We start from the raw sequence: 20,137 nt of genomic DNA on the forward strand, positions 1-20,137 counted from the left end.
GTCTCTGAATCTCTTCTTTGTATTTTTCATAGTCTAAAACGACCACAGCACCCCCTTGTCTGCAGGTTTGATAACCAAAGTTGAACCTTTCATTAGTTCATTAAGGGCCTGTTCTTCTGAATGCATTCGACTAGACTACAACAGGTATTAATCGAGGAGTTGTTAAATATAGGACAGAATTTGCTTTTGGGTTTAAAATGGGTACCAGTTCTTTGTTGGGTTTCTAGGCCTGAAACAGTGTTTTGAGAAAACGTGCTTAAATTTAATCTTGCAAAATAATTGAAACAGATCTACTTTCGTATTGTATGGTTTATCTGTTCATGTAGGTACAAAATAGAGGCCCTAAGATAAGATGATTTACACATCAGTGAGCTCTTTTTGGAGAGGTTAATTACCGCGTCCTGCTGTAGCTCCGTGTCCACGGCCTGTGATCCTGGTCCCCTCTGACCGCTTGCCTCTCCTACATTGTTCATTTTCTGTGGTGGAGCCTTGTTGTGCTGCTTTCGGGCAACAACAAAAAAGTCTGTGTGCGATGGTATCTGTAATATTTGTGTTATGGAGAAATGACCAGGCAGGAGACGAGAGTACAGTTAGTTTTCCTTTAGTCAAAATCCCTCGTGCTCTACAGTTCCCAGCACCCCAGTGTGCATATGCATTTCCTATTAGGTGTAGTAACGTAACCCTGCCGTAATGCATTACTGCTTAGTAACAGCACAGTAACTAATATAAACAGATATAGATCCCAGATACTACACTTCTCCCCCATAGTGTTTAACTCCCAGAGAACAAGGTAAATATGTTAGGTAACTACTAATGCAATATCTGAACAATGAATTCTTAAACATTTTTCAACTACTGGGTTGAAGCAGACTTTTCAGATCCCAGCAAAAATCCAGGGGATTATTCTGCCCCGAAGATGGAGTTTGTGTCCTAATAACTAACCCAGGTAATGTCCTTTGTCTTTCCTTTTATCTAGGACATATTTGTTTTAGTGTCTGTTACCTCCTTAACCAAGCTGTTGAGGTGCCCTTCGCTGTCGAATAGGTATCTCCGCTCCTCCTGGGCTTCCTGTGGTGGGTCAGGTTCGGGTGGTAGGTCAGGCTCTGTCTCTCCTGTACGTCCACAGTCAGGAGAATAGTCCTGGGGGTCGTTATTGTTCTTGTTCTCTCGGCATGTCTCTGCTGGGGCGTTGGACCGTAGCAGATGATCCACATGAACGTTGACCTGGCGATGACCAATTTGGACTTGGTAAGTCAAAGGTCCTCTGCGTTGCAAGATCACACCTGAGTTACACAGGCGCTTAGGGTGTCTGAAATCACGTACCATCACCCTCTCTTCCTCTTTGAATTCTCTGACATTCTTTGAGTGTCTGTCATGAGCTTTCTCAATTTGAGCATAATTTTTTCTCACTTGGTGACAGAGCCCGTGATGCAAATGCTATAGGGTGTTCTTCACCTGACGGTAGAACATGTGAGATGACGGCTCCTACTCCGTATGGAGATGCATCACACGCGAGTCTCAGCTTCATCTCTGTGTTATAGTGGGCAAGCCACTTGCTCTTTAGCAGACGCTGTTTGCAAGTCTTGAATGCTTCTTCGCATTGTGGGGACCAATTCCACTTTGTATCGGCCTGCAGCAGTTGGTGAAGCGGATGCAACAATGTGGACAAGTTTGCCACAAACTTTCCGTAATAGTTCAGGAGCCCCAAAAATGACCTCAGCTCTGAGATATTAGTGGGTGCTGGTGTGTTTACGATTGCTTCCACCTTGCTGTTGGTTGGGTGCAGTCTTTGTGCATCAATCTTGTATCCGAGATACTCCACTGAGTCCTGGAGGAACTCACACTTGCTGCGTTTCATTCTCACTCTTTATTTCTCCAGTCTTGACATCACTTTGTCCAGCACTACGAGGTGCTCTCCAAAGGTTGGTGCTGACACGAGGATGTCGTCCATGAAGCACACAACATGGTCTATACCGTCCAAGATCTGATCCATTGTTTGTTGGAATATCGCTGGAGCTGTCGAGATTCTATAGGCCAAGCGATTGAATCTGAATAGCCCCTTGTGTGTATTGATGGTCAGATACTGTTCTGACTCCGGATTCAGCTTCAGTTGCTGATAAGCGAATGCCAGGTCCAGCTTACTGAAAACCTTCCCACCAGCTAGAGTGGCAAACAGATCTTCAGCGTTTGGTAGTGGATATTCCTCTGGTAGTATGCAGCGGTTTACTGTGACCTTGTAGTCACTGCACATTCTGACGGTCTTGTCTTTCTTTGGGACTACAACAATCGGAGCGCCCCAGTCGCTCCTCGCTACTTTCGTGATTATGTTATTCTTCTGTAGGCGGTCCAGTTCCTTCTCTACTGCTTCCTTAAGAGCATAGGGAACCGGACGTGGTTTGTGAAAGATAGGCTTGGTTCCTTCTTTCACTCTGACTTTTGCTGTGAAGTCTTGTATTTCACTGTAGCCATCTTTGAAAAGTTCTTTGTGCGTCTCCAGCATGTTAGTGAGTGTAGCCTGACTCCCTGGGACTGAGGATTTCTCCCCAGTTCAACATGATCTTTTGTAGCCAGTTTCTGCCTAGCAAGGCTGATTTTTCTCCTTTAACAATGACAAGCGGTAGCGTCCACTCCTTCCCCTCATACCGGACTGGTACCTGGATCTGCCCTAACAGAGGAATAGTGTCACCAGTGTATGAAGAAAGGCGGATGGACGCGGGCTGAAGAGGGCACTCTTTCAGTTTTTCTTTGTAGAGTCTCTCTGGAACCAGAGATACAGACGCTCCGGTGTCCAGCTGCATTTTTTACTGGTTTTCCCGCAAACTTCATGTTGAGATAGATTCCATATTTTAGTTATTGAGCTGTGTACACTGTGAACAGTTCCAATACTGTTTCAGTTGTACCTTCCTCTTCTTGTGCTGCGTCTGACACTTTGTGCGCTCTTGCTGTGCGTTTCGAGGCTTTACACACTCTCTGTAAATGTCCAACCTTTCCACAATTGTGGCACTTTTCATTTTGGAATCAACATTCACCGTGATGATGATTATCTCCCCCACATCTGTAGCAACTTGGCTTAAACCTTTGAGATGTGGGCTGCTTTGTTCTTGTGTAACCCTGAGGATGGGACTGAAAAAAGTGTGACTTGTGAGCTTTTTTCACCACGTGCATCACTGACCTTGTGAACACCTTTCTGACGTTCTGCATGTCCCGATAGCTCAATAGTATCCCTGTGGGCAAGCTCGAGTCCAAGTGCTATATCACAGGCTTTCTTAAAGGTCAGGTCCTTCTCTGATATGCTTCACCTGTGAGACCACATACAAACTTGTCTCGGAGAGCATCATCAACAAATCATGCAAACTCACATGTACTTGCCAGCCTTTTCAAAGCAAGGATGTAGTCAGCCACGGTTTCCCCTTGACTCTGATGACGTTGGTAAAATCTGAAATGTTCTGCAATGAGAATTGGCTTAGGCTTGAAATACCTTGAAAGAGTTTCAGTCAGTTCTGCATAGTTTAACTCCACTGCTTTCATTGGTTCAATGAGACCTTTCAGCAATCCATACTCAGTTGGACCCAAAACACTGAGAAATATGTCTGCTTTCTTTCCATCTTTGATTTCATTTGCAGACAGCCAACGATCAAAACGCTCCAAATAGGAATCAAAATCCTCTTTTGTAGCCTCAAACTCTGGTACTCGACCAATGGTTGCCATTTTCACAGTTAATTGTTCAGTTTCCTTATATTCCTTAATTTTCTGAATTTATCTAATTCTTCACTTCAGAAGTTTCTGCAATTACTTCATTCACTGCACTCATTTGTATTAATGTACACACCGTGTTATGTTCCTTCTTCCTTTTTTTTTTCTTGCCAATATTTCTCCAGTGAGATCTCCTAATTTCAATGGGTTCATTGAGACAGTTTTATTTAACCACCAGAGGGCAGTGTCGCTGGAATAGTCTTGCTACTTGGCAGCTCCTGAATACTGTACTAGCAGTGCTAACAGTGCTTAGCCTTCTCTACTGGCGAAAGAAAATAAAAAATAACTGACGAATTACATAATTATTTTGAGTTTCATTACTCACGCAACATTCTTCCCTTCAAGCAATGTCCGTTTATGTAGTTTAATCACCTCGTCGCCACTGTAATATTTGTGTTGTGGAGAAATGACCAGGCAGGAGACGGGAGTACAGTTAGTTTTCGTTTAGTCAAAACCCCTCGTGCTCTACAGTTCCCGGCACCCCAGTGCGCATGTGCATTTCCTATTAGGTGTAGTAACGTAACACTGCCGTGATGCATTACTCTTTAGTAACTGCATAGTAACTAATATAAACAGATGTAGATCCCAAATACTACAGTATCAGGAGTCGCTGTCTGTAGGGAATTCACTCTCAGTGGATGCCTCTGTGGCTGCGTGAAAGGGAAAGGCACGTCGAGGGACTTGTGAGTGTGTAAAAATGTGAGCGATGATCCATGGTTCATAGACTCATCCAGGCTCCACGTCTCTGACGCAGCATAGAGTCCCCTAGCTGAGGCACCTTGGGTCCCACCACGGCACCTCTATCCTGCAGATCAGCAGGCTCCTCTTCACTTGCATCGGTCTCGTAAATTTGAAGAGCCTCCACGAGCACTGGGGGCTCATCTGACGACGACTCTAGAGCCGATACAAGGAGGCAGAAGAGACAGTTTGAGTTAGGCTGAATGAAATGAGGCACCATCATCTACTTTTAAGGTCATTAAATAACCGTCAGAAGATAATGAAGAAATTATCATAATAGTGAAAAGGTTCCTACAAAACGACTCAAGAAGTTTGAAAAGAGTCTGTTACCTGTTTGACACCGGCAAACCCGAAGGCTCCTTCAGTGAACCAATCACATCTGGTGTTTCCAACTCCAGACAGAATGCAACAATAAAATGTGAACAGCAACTATGCTGAACATAAACAGTACGGTAACATTCATAGCATGATGTTACACAAAACATAAACAGAATCCACTTACTACTCTTCACGTACAAACCAGCGTGTGGCTAAACTAGTAATCTAACACATTGAGACGAGTCAGTATAAATTAAATCAGCATCAGTTTATTTAAAATAGCTGGTTTCTAAAATTCTAATAGTTTGCCTAATTTCAGTGTATGTGATAAAACAAGCAGAGAAAGTAGAGAATCATTGTACCATCTAAATCACTGAAATATCCCCAAATATTGTATTTTCAACAATAATTTTGTTGCCTATTTTGCCATCAATACATGTCACATATCAGTTTGTAAATAATGTTATAACATTTTTTTTTAAATCTATGAGTTAATAAAGCCAAAAACAAACATGGTCTCTTTTTCCTTTCTTGATTAAGGAAACTCCAAAATGCAGGTGTTTCAGCCTAGCTCTGTGCTTTCTGTGGTGGTGGGGAAAATACAGAGCGTAGGGGTTGGTAATGTTGTCTAGTTGTGCCATGATTGGCTCAGTGTTCTGTCACTCATGGGGATACTACGTCATCACAAAATCTACATAGCTCGAAAATTGAAGCTCCTTGGGTGCTACCACATATTTACATTAAAAGTGCCCATCCAAGAAGGCTCAATGTTATTGGCTACAGATCAAATGACGTCAAATCACGTTATATCTACCGTAGCTTTGATTGGACTGATTCTTTAAAAATCTTAGCTAGCAAGCTAGACTAGCAGTCGTCATCATGAATCAAGTCGATCATTTACTGGCAAATCCTTTTCAATCCTTGTCATATGAAGAAAAATTATAGATAAACCGTATCGGTGCTCATCGGCCATACACATTAGACAACAAGTTGGAAATCAAAAATTCAACAATGAGTGGTCTGGAAGGAATCAATGGCTAACTGCAAGCGTTGCAAAGCAATCACTAGCCTGCTACTCAGTGGAGAGGGTGTGTGGTCCATATCTGAGTTTAAGGGTTTCTTTTCCAAGCTTTAAAGGATAAACATTCACATGCAATACCATAGGCCAGAAAAGGTTGAATACATTGGCCATGTTGTCAATCCAGCATGACTTCTGCCGCATCCAAAACAACTGGAAACTCGGAAATCTCAGACTTCAGTAAGTTCACCTTCCTGTTCAAGTGAGCACAGCACAACAAGGTGAGTCCAAAAATGTATTGTATGCTGCTGCATAAATGATGTAATATGCCAGGGAGATATGTATACTGTAGCTACGAAAGTAATACTAAATGTTTGTTGTGTATTAAGCTGTTATTATTAGGGTGAGGCACATGGGCTACTTTGGACCCTTACCCACTCATAACTTAGACTTTTGTTCTGACATGGTGGTGCACATGTAGCCTATAGCCTGTTGAATATTGTAAGAGCTTTCAGTGTCTGCTTATATGCCCCCTTTATTTTTCCTATGGTTCTGACTTGGTGTACAGGGAGAATACTGTAAGAATGGCCCATGTCCTGAATTCTGTCGCTGTACATTTGAAAAATGGTGAGCAAATAGTTATTGGCTAAGTTATTCTTAGCTTGCTCATCAATTTCATAATTGAAATTATGGTGCGGAAAAGAAAGCTCTGCTGTTGGGACAGCTTTATGTAGGCCCTAACAGTTTGTGGGAACCGTTTGTCACCATTATAGTGCAATTAATGTATTGTTATGTAGTGGCTTTTCTGGCATGCATCAACATTATTTATTTATTTTGGGCGGGGGGGGGGGGCTCCCCCACCAAGAATCGCCACTTCGCACAGAACAGATCTATCGCTTCTTAGACTTGCTTTCAATGAGAATTACACATTTGGCAACATATTGGTTTAATATACTCGTGTATACACTTTCATTCACACATTCACACCCTCACCTTTCTGTATTACTGATGCTTCTTGTCTAGGTTCTTCCAACTGCTCAGCAACATGATCATTGTCTTTCTGAGGAATTTTAGCTAAAACACATTCAGATTAACCATGTTAACCATTATGTTTGTTTTACACAATGCGCATGATGCCTGTTGCAGAGTAGAACTCACTCACTTTGTGAGAAGGACATGCGCTTCCGAGCCTCTTCTCTTCTCCACTGCATGCGAGTCGTGTCTCCCATCATAACCTACGGACAAGAAAAACAAAACAAAGTTGATGTGCTGAGGATCACATCACAGCAGTTATATTTTAATGTAAGATATAGATGTACTGCAAAGATGGGGAACGTCCTATTACAGAGAAAATGAGACCGATTCTTACCCTGACCTGCTCGGGAGGCCAAAGTCCCCCCCATATAAACTGTAGGTATCCAAAGAGCACAATGACACTGAGGAAGGCAAAATTGCTGGCCACACCGATCACTGCAGAAGTCACCGGGAAATTGTACAGGAGATATCTAAAGACAAAGGGTTCAGATATAGGAATAGAAGAGGATGGGAAATAGGAGGAAAACAAAAGATACAACAGTAGGTAAGAACATTAAATGACATTCCATATATTTGACTTATTGGCCTCAAATAATCTGGATTTGAAACAGAAAAAAATGGATACTATTGGAAGGTCTATACCTGATGCCAGTGAAGAAGGCATGGATCCTGAGCTGAACTGAATAGACCTGCACCCGCTGAGACTGAATCTCAATGACAGCGCCAACAGTGGGTTGATACTGTAGCGAGAGAAATGTACAGGTAGAGAGAAGCAGAGATCAATAAGAGAAAAATATTGACCTTATTACCTAAAAAGACTAGTCCGAGTTGGCCAGTCTCGCAGCACTGAACAAATACAAGACTAAGTGGTCTTGCTTGCAAGACAATTAAAAGTCTAATAAAATGGGAAACTCATTCTTACTTTGAAAGAGGACATTTTATTCCGACAGGTTGTATTTGTCTGGACTACTTAGTAAATGAGGTCTGTCCAAGTACGGTGTAATTGAAAGCACATGAACATCAAATGCTGCTGAAAGGGAAGTTGTCAGGGAGGGTTTCACAAGTAAATCGAATTACATCAAATAAAAATGAAATGGGTTGAGTGGAGCTGAAGGGTGGAACGAAAAATAACAAGATAACTAATGTAAAATATACTGTGTCCGTAAAATGTATATAGGTTTTAGATCTTGTGTGAAACAGCACAGTTGAAAAAGACACGGCAAATAGGATCACGGCACAAGGCAAGACCCAAATGCAGACACAGGAGGCAGATGGTTGGAGTCTTGCAATGTTTAGTCATCCAAAGGAGTAGGCAATATAATTTGTCTGTCCACGACCAAATGTAAAAACCAGATCGGAGTCCAGGAGGTACAGAGTGGCAGACAGACTCATGGTCAAGGCAGGCAGAATGATCAGGCAGGAGGGTACAAAGTCCAGAAATAGGAAAGAGTCAAAACCGGGAGGACCAGAAAAAGGAGACTGCAAAAATCAGACAAACGGGGAAACAGCTGGTTGACATACAAGACAAACTGGCACAGAGAAACAGGCAACAGAGGGATAAATACACTGGGGACAACAAGCGACACCTGGAGGGGGTGGAGACAATAATGAGGACAGGTGGAACTGATCAGGGTGTGACAAATAGAAATCAAAACTTGATGGTGATGGGACAAAAGAGAACTATTGTAAAATACACTGTGTCCCTAAAATGAATATAGTATGTATAAGCTGGAAGTAAAAGCCTAAGTGTTGTTGTCCATTAGTTTACTCCAATTGGGAGAGGGGTGGAAGGGTTAGGGGAAAGTAATAAAGGAAAAAATATACATTTATATATTTACAAAAAATACATAGATGATGCAGAGCATTACATTGATGGAGCCACAATCTGCAATATTAAAGCTGATCTACCACCTCCCCTAAATAAATAAAAAATATACAGATAACTTGCAAATGGTAATCACAAGATCACGATGATCTGATTCAGTAAGAGGGCACAGTGAACTAAGTGCAAGCGCTGTGGGAGAGGAAAACAGATTTGACATGCACAGGCAACCACAAACAGCACTTACAGAATTGGCCTTGTAGTCTGAGAAGAGCTCAACCTCAACGAGCTGCTTCTGCTCCGTCATCCCAGTCAGCAGGAGAGGAGAGAACAGTAAAGTATTCAAGGTCTGCAGAAGACCAGAGCGGTAGTGCAGCATAGCCTGTTGGAGGAAAGAAAGCAGTCACTCAGAGGGCCCCACAATAATCGAATACATCACATTGTGAAGTATGAGAGGATATTTTCTGTGGGGAGGAAATGGAAGGAACGGACACGTTATGTTCAACCAAGAACAAACTGGCACTGAAACGCTTGGAGAGGCTCAATAGTGGGGTTTGGTAGGACAGAATAAACTTGGCACTTTAGCACTCACAGAGCGCACCACAGCTGCAACTGTCTGGCCATCGTTGGTGTAGCAAGACATCTTAATCATGAACATGCCAAGCTGTTTGTTGACAAGCGACTCAGGCATTTCCAGCTCTAAAGAGATTCGATATGGCTGACCATAGATCATAACCTAGGAAAGACAATGAGGGATAGAATACTGTGAAAGACAATGAGCATACCTGACGACAGCGATAATTTCTTAGCATATTGTAATTATATTAGTATCTACCTCAGGATAGACGAGGTGAGGGAAACAATGTTTATGTGTGAAGAGCATACCTGGTCTTTGCCATTCTTCAGCAGTGAGATGTTAGCCACAGGGAAAGAGCAGAGGACTGAATTGGGAGCATCACAGTCGGAACTAGAACAAACAGCGGCCAGGAAAAAAGGTGTGACGTTGGGCCTATGCTTTTTACCTTGACATGGTACTAACAGCACAAAATAAAAATCAGGTGCAACAGCATAGAGCATTTTGTTAAGTGTAGCTAAATGCTAATGCCAAAAGCAATTATTTGCTTTTAAATTAATCCATTCAAAGTGAGTGAAAGGAGTAGAAAGACTGGATTTTACTTCAATTTGAAGAAGAAAAGGCACCAAACAAACTTTCCATTATGTCTCCCAGTACCTGTAGTGGTAGTGCACTGGTGTAGAGAAGCTGACGGTGGGCATATAGGAGTAGTAGAAGCTACCATAGAGGAAGACGGCCACCCAGACCAGCAGCGCTAAAACGCAGAAGAGGATGGCAGCCTGCAGTAAAGTACGACGGGCTCTGTGGAGAGTTACCCCCAACACAACTTGCAGCCACAGGAAAACTGGTCCCGTTACACCACCCATGGTGACCATCCCAGAACTGACTCTTTCCAGACGTTCCTCAGCACTCGCTGAGATCTCACTGCCTTTTATTCCTGTGGCTCCTGTCAAAAGCCCCTCGCTATCTCTTTCTGTCTCTCTCTCTCTCTCTCTCTCTGTTTACTTGGAAAATGTGTTTATATTTTGAAGGTTATGGTGTCCTGTTCATTGGAAGACGCCCACTCAACAATGCCAACATTGGCCTGCTCATTTAAGTGAACTGCTGTACGGAATTATATCTATATATTTGTCACATCCCTTAATATAACATTAATTATTAGCTAATTTATCTTTTCTTTGTCTACTGCAAGTTTAAAATCTGATAATGACCTGTTGACAGGTCTATAATATTATTTCTGTAGCAAGCTGTAAAATAGAAGAGAATAGCATTGAGACTTTAATGCAGATGGATACGGAATACAAAAGCACCATTCAAATCTACATCAGTCGGAAGATATAAATCATTCTGCTTTAGGAATTTCTCGGAATATAATTTCTAGTGCATCATACAATGAGTTTTAAGACTTTTTTCTACATGGCCAAAGGACATGTGAGAGAGCAATTAGACATACACACACACAAGACAGCTATGAAACTGTAAAAGATAAAGGACTAGGGACTCATTCTATGACAAAACATTAAGTATAGCCTCATAGTTAGCTACACTACATGACCAAAAGTATGTGGACACCTGCTCGTCAAACGTCTCATTCCAAAATCATGGGCATTAATATGGAGTTGCCTCCACTCTTTTGGGAAGGCGTTCCACTAGATGTTGGAACATTGCTGTGGGAACTTGCTTCCATTCAGCCACAAGAGCAATAGTGAGGTTGGGCACTGATGTTGGGCGATTAGGCCTGGTCGGCGTTCCAATTCATCCCAACAGTGATCGATGAGGTTGAGGTCAGGACTCTATGCAGGCCAGTCAAGTTCTTCCACACTGATCTTGACAAACCATTTCTGTATGAACCTCGCTTTGTGCACGGTGGCATTGTTATGCTGAAACAGGAAAGGGCCTTCCCCAAACTGTTACCACAAAGTTGGAAGCACAGAATCGCTGTGAATGTCATTGTATACTGTAGCGTTAAGACTTCCCTTCACTGGAACTAAGGGGCCTAGCCCAAACCATGAAAAACAGCCCCAGACCATTATTTATCCACCATCAAACTTTACAGTTGGCACTGTGCATTGGGGCAGGTAGCATTCTCCTGGCATCTGCCAAACCCAGATTTTTCCATTGGACTTCCAGATGGTGAAGTGTGATTCATCACTCCAGAAAACGCATTTCTAGAGGCAGTTTGGAACACGGTAGTGAGTGTTGCAACCGAGGACAGCTGATTTTGTTGTGCTTCGTGGTTCAGCACTCGGCATTCACGTTCTGTGAGCTTGTGTGGCCTACCACATCATGGCTGAGACGTTGTTGCTTCAAGAATTTATAGGAATATGGTTTCTAGTGCAGCAGCATACCACCCCGCATCCCACCGTTGGCTTGCCTCTGAAGCTAAGCAGAGTTGGTCCTGGAGGGGAGACCTGATACTGCTGGAAGTAGTTTTGGATGGCCAGTAGGAGGCACTCTTTCAACTGATATAAATAAAAAAATCCCAGGACATTGATTGGGGACATTGCCCTGTGTAGGGTGCGGTCTTTTGGATGGGATGTTAAACAAGTGTCCTGACTCTCTCTGGTCACATGGCACTTATCGTATGAGTAGGGGTGTTAACCCCGCTGTCCTGGCTAAATTCACAACTGGCCCTCATACCATCATGGCCACCTAATCATCCCCAGCTTCCAATTTGGTTAATTCCTCTCCCCTTGTTGCTGTAAATGAGAATCTGTTTTCAGTCAACTTACCGGGTAAAAACTATTATAGGCCTATTTCTGTTTTTCACTCTTTATCAAAAGCGTTGGAAAAACTTGTCAATAATCAACTGACTGGCTTTCTTGATGTCTATAGTATTCTCTCTGGTATGCAATCTGGTTTCCGCTCAGGTTATGGATGTGCCACTGCAACCTTAAAGGTCCTCAATGATGTCACCATTGCCCTTGATTCTAAGCAATGTTGTGCTGCTATTTTTATTGACTTGGCCAAAGCTTTTGATACGGTAGACCATTCCATTCTTGTGGGCCAGCTACGGAGTATTGGTGTCTCTTAGGGGTCTTTGACCTAGTTTGTTAAGTACCTCTCTCAAATAGTGCAGTGTATAAAGTCAGAAAATCTGCTGTCTCAGCCACTGCTTGTCACAAAGGGAGTACCCAAAGGCTCGATCCTAGGCCCCACGCTCTTCTCAATTTACCTCAACAACATAGCTCAGGCAGTAGGAAGCTCTCTCATCCATTTATATGCAGATGATACAGTCTTATACTCAGCTGGCCCCTCCCCAGATTTTGTGTTAAATACTCTACAACAAAGCTTTCTTAGTGTCCAACAAGCTTGCTCTACCCTTAACCTTGTTCTGAACACCTCTAAAACAAAAGTCATGTGGTTTGGTAAGAAGAATGCCCCTCTCCCCACAGATGTGATTACTACCTCTGAGGGATTAGAGCTTGAGGTAGTCACCTCATACAAGTACTCAGGAATATGGCTAGACAGTACACTGTCCTTCTCTCAGCACATATCAAAGCTGCAGGCTAAAGTTAAATCTAGACTTGGTTTCCTCTATCGTAATCGCTCCTCTTTCACCCCAAGCTGCCAAACTAACACTGATTCAGATGACCATCCTACCCATGCTAGATTACGGAGACATAATTTATAGATCGGCGGGTAAGGGTGCTCTCGAGTGGCTAAATGTTCTTTACCACCAATGCTCCTTATAGGACACATCACTGCACTCTATACTCTTCTGTAAACTGGTCATCTCTGTATACCCATCACAAGACCCACTGGTTGTTGCTTATTTATAAAACCCTCTTAGGCCTCACTCCCCCCTATCTGAAATATCTACTGCAGCCGTCATCCTTCACATAAAACACCCGTTCTGCCAGTCACATTCTGTTAAAAACCTCTTGAGTGTAGGGGGCAGTATTTTGATGTTTGGATGAAAAACGTACCCAAATTAAACTGCCTATTTCTTAGGCCCAGAATCTAGAATATGCATATAATTGTCAGATTAGGATAGAAAACACTCTAAAGTTTCCAAAACTGTGAAAATATTGTCTGTGAGTATAACATAACTGATATTGCAGGCAAAAACCTGAGGAGAATACAACCAGGAAGTGGCCTCTATTTTGAAAGCTCCATGTTCCATAGCCTGCCTTCGCTCCATTTAAAGGAATATAAACCATATTCCTTTTCCTATGGCTTCCCCATGGTGTGAACAGTCTTTAGACATAGTTTCAGGCTTTTATTTTGAAAAATGAGCGAGAAAGATCACATCGCATCATTGTATGGCTGGGTGCCATCAGCCAGCTGTATGCGCAACAGCTTGGAGCAGCCATTTTCTCTCTCTCTCCTATTGAAGAAGCTACATTCCCGGTTGATATATTATCGATTATACACTGCTCAAAAAAATAACGGGAACACTAAAATAACACATCCTAGATCTGAATGAATGAAATATTCGCCAGTGGAGAAATTGGCAATCTTGGTGTTCTCTGGCAAATGCCAAACGTCCTGCACGGTGTTGGGCTGTAAGCACAACCCCCACCTGTGGACGTCGGGCCCTCATACCACACTCATGGAGTCTGTTTCTGACCGTTTGAGCAGACACATGTACATTTTTGGCCTGCTGGAGGTCATTTTGCAGGGCTCTGGCAGTGCTCCTCCTACTCCTCCTTGCACAAAGGCAGAGGTAGCGGTCCTGCTGCTGGGTTGTTGGCCTCCTCCACGTCTTCTGATGTACTGGCCTGTCTCCTGGTAACGCCTCCATGCTCTGGATACTACGCTGACAGACACAGCAAACCTTCTTGCCACAGCTCGCATTGATGTGCCATCCTGGATGAGCTGCACTACCTGAGCCACTTGTGTGGGTTGTAGACTCCGTCTCATGCTACCACTAGAGTGAAAGCACCGGCAGCATTCAAAAGTTACCAAAACATCAGCCAGGAAGCATAGGAACGTGGTCTGTGGTTATCACCTGCAGAACTACTCCTTTATTGGGGGTGTCTTGCTAATTGGCTATAATTTCCACCTGTTGTCTATTCCATTTGCACAACAGCATGTGAAATGTATTGTCAATCAGTGTTGCTTCCTAAGTGGACAGTTTGATTTCACAGAAGTGTGATTGAGTTGGAGTTACATTGTGTTGTTTAAGTGTTCCCTTTATTTTTTTGAGCAGTGTATATTGTAAAAACAACCTGAAGATTGATTATAAAAAACGCTTGAAATGTTTCTAAGAACATTACGGATACTATTTGGAATTTTCTTCTACGATGTCGTGACTGCTCGAGCCTGTGGATTTCTGAACATAACGCGCCAACCAAATGGAGGTATTCTGGATATAAAGATAATCTTTATGGAACAAAAGGAACATTAATTGTGTAACTGGGAGTCTCGTGAGTGCAAACATCCGAAGATCATAAAAGGTAAGCGATTTAATTGATTGCTTTTCTGACCTTCATGACCAATCTACTTGGCTGCTAGCTGTTTGTAATATTTTGTCTACTGAGAGAGATGTCCTTACATAAACGCTAGGTATGCTTTCGCCGAAAAGCTTTATTGAAATCTGTCACGCCAGATGGATTAACAACAAGCTAAGCTGTGTTTTGCTATATTGCACTTGTGATTTCATGAAAATTAAATATTTTTAGTAATTTAATTTGAATTTGGCGCTCTGCAATTCAGAGGTGGTTGACAAAAATGATCCCGCTAACGGGATGGGTGCATCAAGAAGTTTTAAAGGTCCCCAAAGCACACACATCCCTGGGTCGTTCCTCTTTTCAGTTCACTGCAGCTAGCGACTGGAACGAGCTGCAACAAACACTCAAACTGGACAGTTTTATCTTAATCTCTTCATTCAAAGACTCAATAATCGACACTTACTGACAGTTGTGGCTGCTTTGCATGATGTATTGTTGTCTCTACCTTCTTGCCCTTTGTGCTGTTGTCTGTGCCCAATAATGTTTGTACCATCTTTTGTTCTGCTACCATGTTGTGTTGCCACCATGTTGTTGCCATGTCGTGTTACCATGCTGTGGCGTCATGTGTTGTTGCCTTGCTGTGGTGTTGTCTTAGGTCTCTCTTCATGTAGTGTTGTGTTGTCTCTCTTGTCGTGATGTGTGTTTTGTCCTATATTTATATTTTATTATTTTTGTTATTTTTTATCCCAGCCCCAGTTCCCGCAGAAGGCCTTTTGCCTTTTGGTTGGCCGTCATTGTAAATAAGAATTAGATGTTATCTTACTTGCCTAGTTAAATAGTTAAATAAAGGTTCAATAAAATTACAAATTGTTTTTAAAAACAATGAGTTTTAAGAGTTTTTTCTTTACTGCCAATCGACATGTGAGAGAGCAGTTAGGCATAACAAAAACATTAATGCCTCTACTGATCCTACAGCTTGTCACGACTTCTGCAGAAGTCGATGCCTCTCCTTGTTCAGGGCGGGGCTCGGGGGTCAACGTAACCGGTCTTCTAGCCATCATTGATCCATTTTTTCATTTTCCATTGGTTTTGTCTTATCTTCCTACACACCTGGTTCCAATCCCATTCATTATCCTGTTGTGTATTTAACCCTCTGTTTCCCCTCATGTCCTTGTCAGAGATTGTTTGTTTGTTCATGTAGTTTGTATTGGTGCGTGTTGGGTCCTCGTACCCACTTTGCTTTGATTATGTATTATAGTTTTGGAGCTGTGTTTTTAAGTTATTAAACTACTCCATTATACCAAGTTCGATTCTCTTGCGCCTGACTTCCCTGACACCTATACACATGTCGATGACACAGCTATTGTAATTAGTTATACTGTTAACAGTTACACTGTTAGCACTGAGGTGGTGTGCCCTAGGAAGTCCACTGTGTGCAGCTCACCCTGCACAAACATAAATAGCATGAACATGTCTCCTTCTGCTAAGCTTCCCAGTAAAACAATGAAAACAAGCAAGCATCCCAGAAAAGTGTGAAACATAGCCCTCGTTAACATATGTAGCTTAAGAAACAAGGTTTATGAAATCCATTATTTGTTAGTAACAGAGGAGATTCATATTCTGACGATCTCTGAAACTCACTTAGATAATATCTTTGATACAGTGGTAGCAATACATGGTTATAACATCTACAGAAAATACAGAAATGCCAAAAGTGGAGATGTTGCTGTTTATATTCAGAACCACATTCCTGTAAAGCATAGAGAGGACCTCATGTTAAATCATGTTGTAGTATTAAGGTTACAGGTTCATCTGCCTCACCTAAAGTCCATTCTGGTAGGAAGCTGCTATAGACCACCTAGTGCTAACAGTCAGTATCTGGATAACGTGTGAAATGCTTGATAATGTATGTGATATCAACAAAGAGGTATATTTTCTGGGTGATTTAAATATTAACTGGCTTTCATCAGGCTGCCCACTCAAGAGGAAGCTTTAAAATGTAACTAATGCCTGCAACCTGGTTCAGGTTATCAGTCAACCTACCAGGGTAGTTACAAACAACGCAGGAATTAAATCATCAACATGTATTCATCACATTTTACTAATGCCGCAGAAACTTGCTTTAAAACAGTATCCAAATCCATCGGATGTTGGGATCACAATATAGTAGCCATATCTTGGAATACCAAAGTTCCAAAGGTTGGGCCTAATATAGTGTATAAGAGGTCATAGAATAAGTTTTGTTGTGATTCCTATGTTATTGATGTAAATAATATTTGTTGGTCTGTGGTTTGTAATGAGGAGCAACCAGATGCTGCACTTGACACATTTATGAAATTGCTTATTCCAGTTACTAATGCACCCATTAAGAAAATGACTGTAAAAATGGTTAAATTCTCATGGATTGGTGAGGAATTGAAAAACGGTATGGTTGAGAGGGATGAGGCTAAAGGAATGGCAAATACAGTGCATTCGGTGTATTCAGATCCCTTGACTTTTTCCACATGTTGTTACATTGCAGCCTTATTCTAAAATTGATTAAATAAAACAAATTATCATCAATCTACACACAAAACCCCATAATGACAAAACAAAACGTTTTTTATGTTAGCAAATGTATAAAAAAACTACAACAGAAATACCTTATTTTCATAAGTATTCAGACCCTTTGTTATGAGACAACAACATTGACATATAAGCTGACTCGGTGAGCGAGTTTATTAGCAAGTGCATCGGTGATGTTGTACCCACTGTAACTATTAAAACCTTCCCTAACCAGAAACTGTGGATTGATGGCAGCATTCGCACAAAACTGAAAGCACGAACCACCACTTTTAATCATGGCAAAGCGACTGGAAACAAGACCGAGTACAAACAGTGTAGCTATTCCCTCCGCAAGGCAATCAAACAAGAAAATCATCTGTATAGAGACAAAGTAGAGTTGCAATTCAATGGCTCAAACACGAGACGTATGTGGCAGGGTCTACAGTCAATCACGGACTACAAAAAGAAAACCAGCCCCATCGCAGACATCGACGTCTTGCTCCCAGACAAATTAAACAACTTCTTTATTCTTTGCTCGCTTTGAGGACAATACAGTGCCACTGACACAGCCTGCTACCAAAGCCTGTGGGCTCTCCATCTCCATGGCCAACGTGAGTAAAACATTTAAATGTGTTAACCCTCGCAAGGCTGCCGGCCCAGACTACATCCCTAGCCCCGTCCTCAGAGCACACCAGCTGGCTGGTGTGTTTATGGACATATTCAATCAATCCCTATCCCAGTCTGCTGTGCCTACATGTTTCAAGATGGACACCATTGTTCCTGTTCCCAAGAATGCTAAGGTAACTGAACTAAATGACTATCGCTCGGTAGCACTCACTTCTGCCATCATGAAGTGTTTTGAGAGACTAGTCAAGGATCATATCACCTCCACCCTGCCTGATACCCTAGAACCACATACAATTCCTTTGACCTCATGGCTTGGTTTTTGCCTTCACATGCACTGTCAAATGTTGGACCTTATGCAGATAGGTGTGTGTCTTTCCAAATCATATGAGCGGCTCGCTTAACCTGGGAGACAGCCGCACCAATGTGTCGGAGGAAAATCTTACAGCTGGCGACCGAAGTCAGCGTGCATGCGCCCGGCCGCCACAAGGAGTCGCTAGAGTTCTATGGGGCAAGGACATCGCAGCTGGCCAAACCCTCCCCCAAACCAAACGACGCTGGGCCAATTGTGCGTCGCCTCATGGGTCTCTTGGTCGTGGCCGGCGGCGACACAGCCCGGGATCGAATCTGGACTGCGCCACTCGTGAGGCCTACTGCAACACTTAACAAAGAGCTGCAGTTAGTTTCAGAATGGGTGGCAAAGAATAAATTAGTCCCAAATATTTGAAAAACTAAGAGCATTGTATTTGGAACAAATCATTCACTAAACCCTAAACCTCAACTGAATATTGTAATAAATAATGTGGAAATTGAGTAAGTTGAGGAAACTAAACTGCTTAGAGTAACCCTGGATTGTAAACTGTCATGGTCAAAACATGCTGATACAAGAGCAGCTAAGATGGGGAGAAGTCTGTCCATAATAAAGTGTTGCTCTGCCTTTTTAACGACATTATCAACAAGCCAGGTCCTACAGGCCCTAGTTTTGTCGCACCTGGACTACTGTTCAGTCGTATGGTCAAGTGCCACAAAGAGGGACCTCGGAAAATTACATTTGGCTCAGAACAGGGCAGCACGACTGGCCCTTAAACATACACAGAGAGCTAACATTAATAACATGTATGTACGTCTCTCATGGCTCAAAGTGGATGAGAGATTGACTTCATCACTACTTGTTTTTGTAAGAAGTGTTGACAAGCTGAATGCACCAGCTGTCTGTTGAAACTACTAGCACCCAGCTCGGACACTCATGCATACCCCACAAAACATACCACCAGAGGTCTCTTCACAGTCCCCAAGTCCAGAACAGACTATGGGAGGCGCACAGTAATACATAGAGCCATGACTACATGGAACTCTATTCCACATCATATAACTGATGCAAGTACTAGAAACGGATTTAAACAGATACAAAATACACCTTATGGAACAGCAGGGACCGTGAAAAGACACACACAGGCACAAACACACATGATAAGATACGCACTTTACACACATGTACACATGGATGTTACATGGTAAATATGTGATAGTGGAGTAGATAATTGGCCCTCTTTCTGGGACTCACCCACAAACAGGACCAAGCCTGACCTGCTGAGGAGTGACGGACTCCATCCTGGAGGGGTGCTCTCATCTTATCTACCAACATAGACAGGGCTCTATCTTCTCTAGCTCCACAATGAGCGTGTTATTTCTTACAATGGTACCCCAGTTCATCTTAGGTTTCATTACATACAGTCGAGAAGAACTACTGAATATAAGAGCAGCGTCAACTCACCATCAGTACGACCAAGAATATGACTTTCCCAAAGCGGATCCTGTGTTCTGCCTTTCACCATTTAAATGACAACGGAATTGATCCCAGCCGGCGACCCAAAACAACGACTTCGTAAAAGAGGGAAACGAAGCGGTCTTCTGGTCAGACTCCGGAGACGGGCACATCGCGCACCACTCCTTAGCATACTTAGGTCTGTTCAACGCTGGTCCGACCAATCTGATTCCACGCTCCAAGGCTGCTTCCATCACGTGGACTGGGATATGTTTCGTTTGCTTCATGGAAACAACAACATCGACGATACGCTGATTCGTGCAGAGCAAGTTCATCCAGAACGTGCGTTGAAGATGTCATTCTGGTAAGAAGATTAAAACATTTCCAAACCAGAAACCGTGGATTGATGGCAGCATTCAACATGAAACTGAAAGCCAAACCACTGCTTTTAATCAGGGCAGGGTCTACAGTCAATCACGGATTATCAAAAAGGAAACCAGCCCCGATTATAATCACAGCCATAGACTAAATATATTCCCCCCTAAATAAC

The 20,137-nt window shown here is 42.6% G+C and overlaps 1 protein-coding gene across 1 annotated transcript; it reads right to left on the minus strand.

Moving 5' to 3' along the window:
* Nucleotides 1-5,058: 5,058 nt before the first annotated feature.
* On the minus strand, nucleotides 5,059-10,232 carry LOC135549152 (seipin-like). The gene is made up of 9 exons (XM_064979196.1): nucleotides 9,916-10,232; nucleotides 9,570-9,651; nucleotides 9,277-9,420; nucleotides 8,932-9,066; nucleotides 7,505-7,602; nucleotides 7,197-7,332; nucleotides 6,990-7,062; nucleotides 6,821-6,901; nucleotides 5,059-6,081 (listed from the first exon to the last, which is right to left on the minus strand). The coding sequence occupies exons 1-9, from the start codon at nucleotides 10,131-10,133 to the stop codon at nucleotides 6,074-6,076; spliced, it is 975 nt and encodes a 324-aa protein (XP_064835268.1). The 5' UTR covers nucleotides 10,134-10,232; the 3' UTR covers nucleotides 5,059-6,073.
* Nucleotides 10,233-20,137: the final 9,905 nt, after the last annotated feature.

The sequence above is a fragment of the Oncorhynchus masou genome, chromosome 12 (assembly GCF_036934945.1).
Source record: "Oncorhynchus masou masou isolate Uvic2021 chromosome 12, UVic_Omas_1.1, whole genome shotgun sequence".
In the NCBI taxonomy this organism is placed as follows: domain Eukaryota; kingdom Metazoa; phylum Chordata; class Actinopteri; order Salmoniformes; family Salmonidae; genus Oncorhynchus; species Oncorhynchus masou.

Excerpts from the sequence above, each read along its gene's own strand:
- LOC135549152 (XM_064979196.1), bottom strand. The coding sequence starts at position 10,133 with ATGGTCACCATGGGTGGTGTAACGGGACCAGTTTTCCTGTGGCTGCAA. Across the intron at positions 7,603-8,931 it reads CAGACTACAAGGCCAATTCT|TATCAACCCACTGTTGGCGC; the intron begins GTAAGTGCTGTT and ends CTCTCGCTACAG. Across the intron at positions 7,333-7,504 it reads GCCTTCTTCACTGGCATCAG|ATATCTCCTGTACAATTTCC; the intron begins GTATAGACCTTC and ends CTTTGTCTTTAG.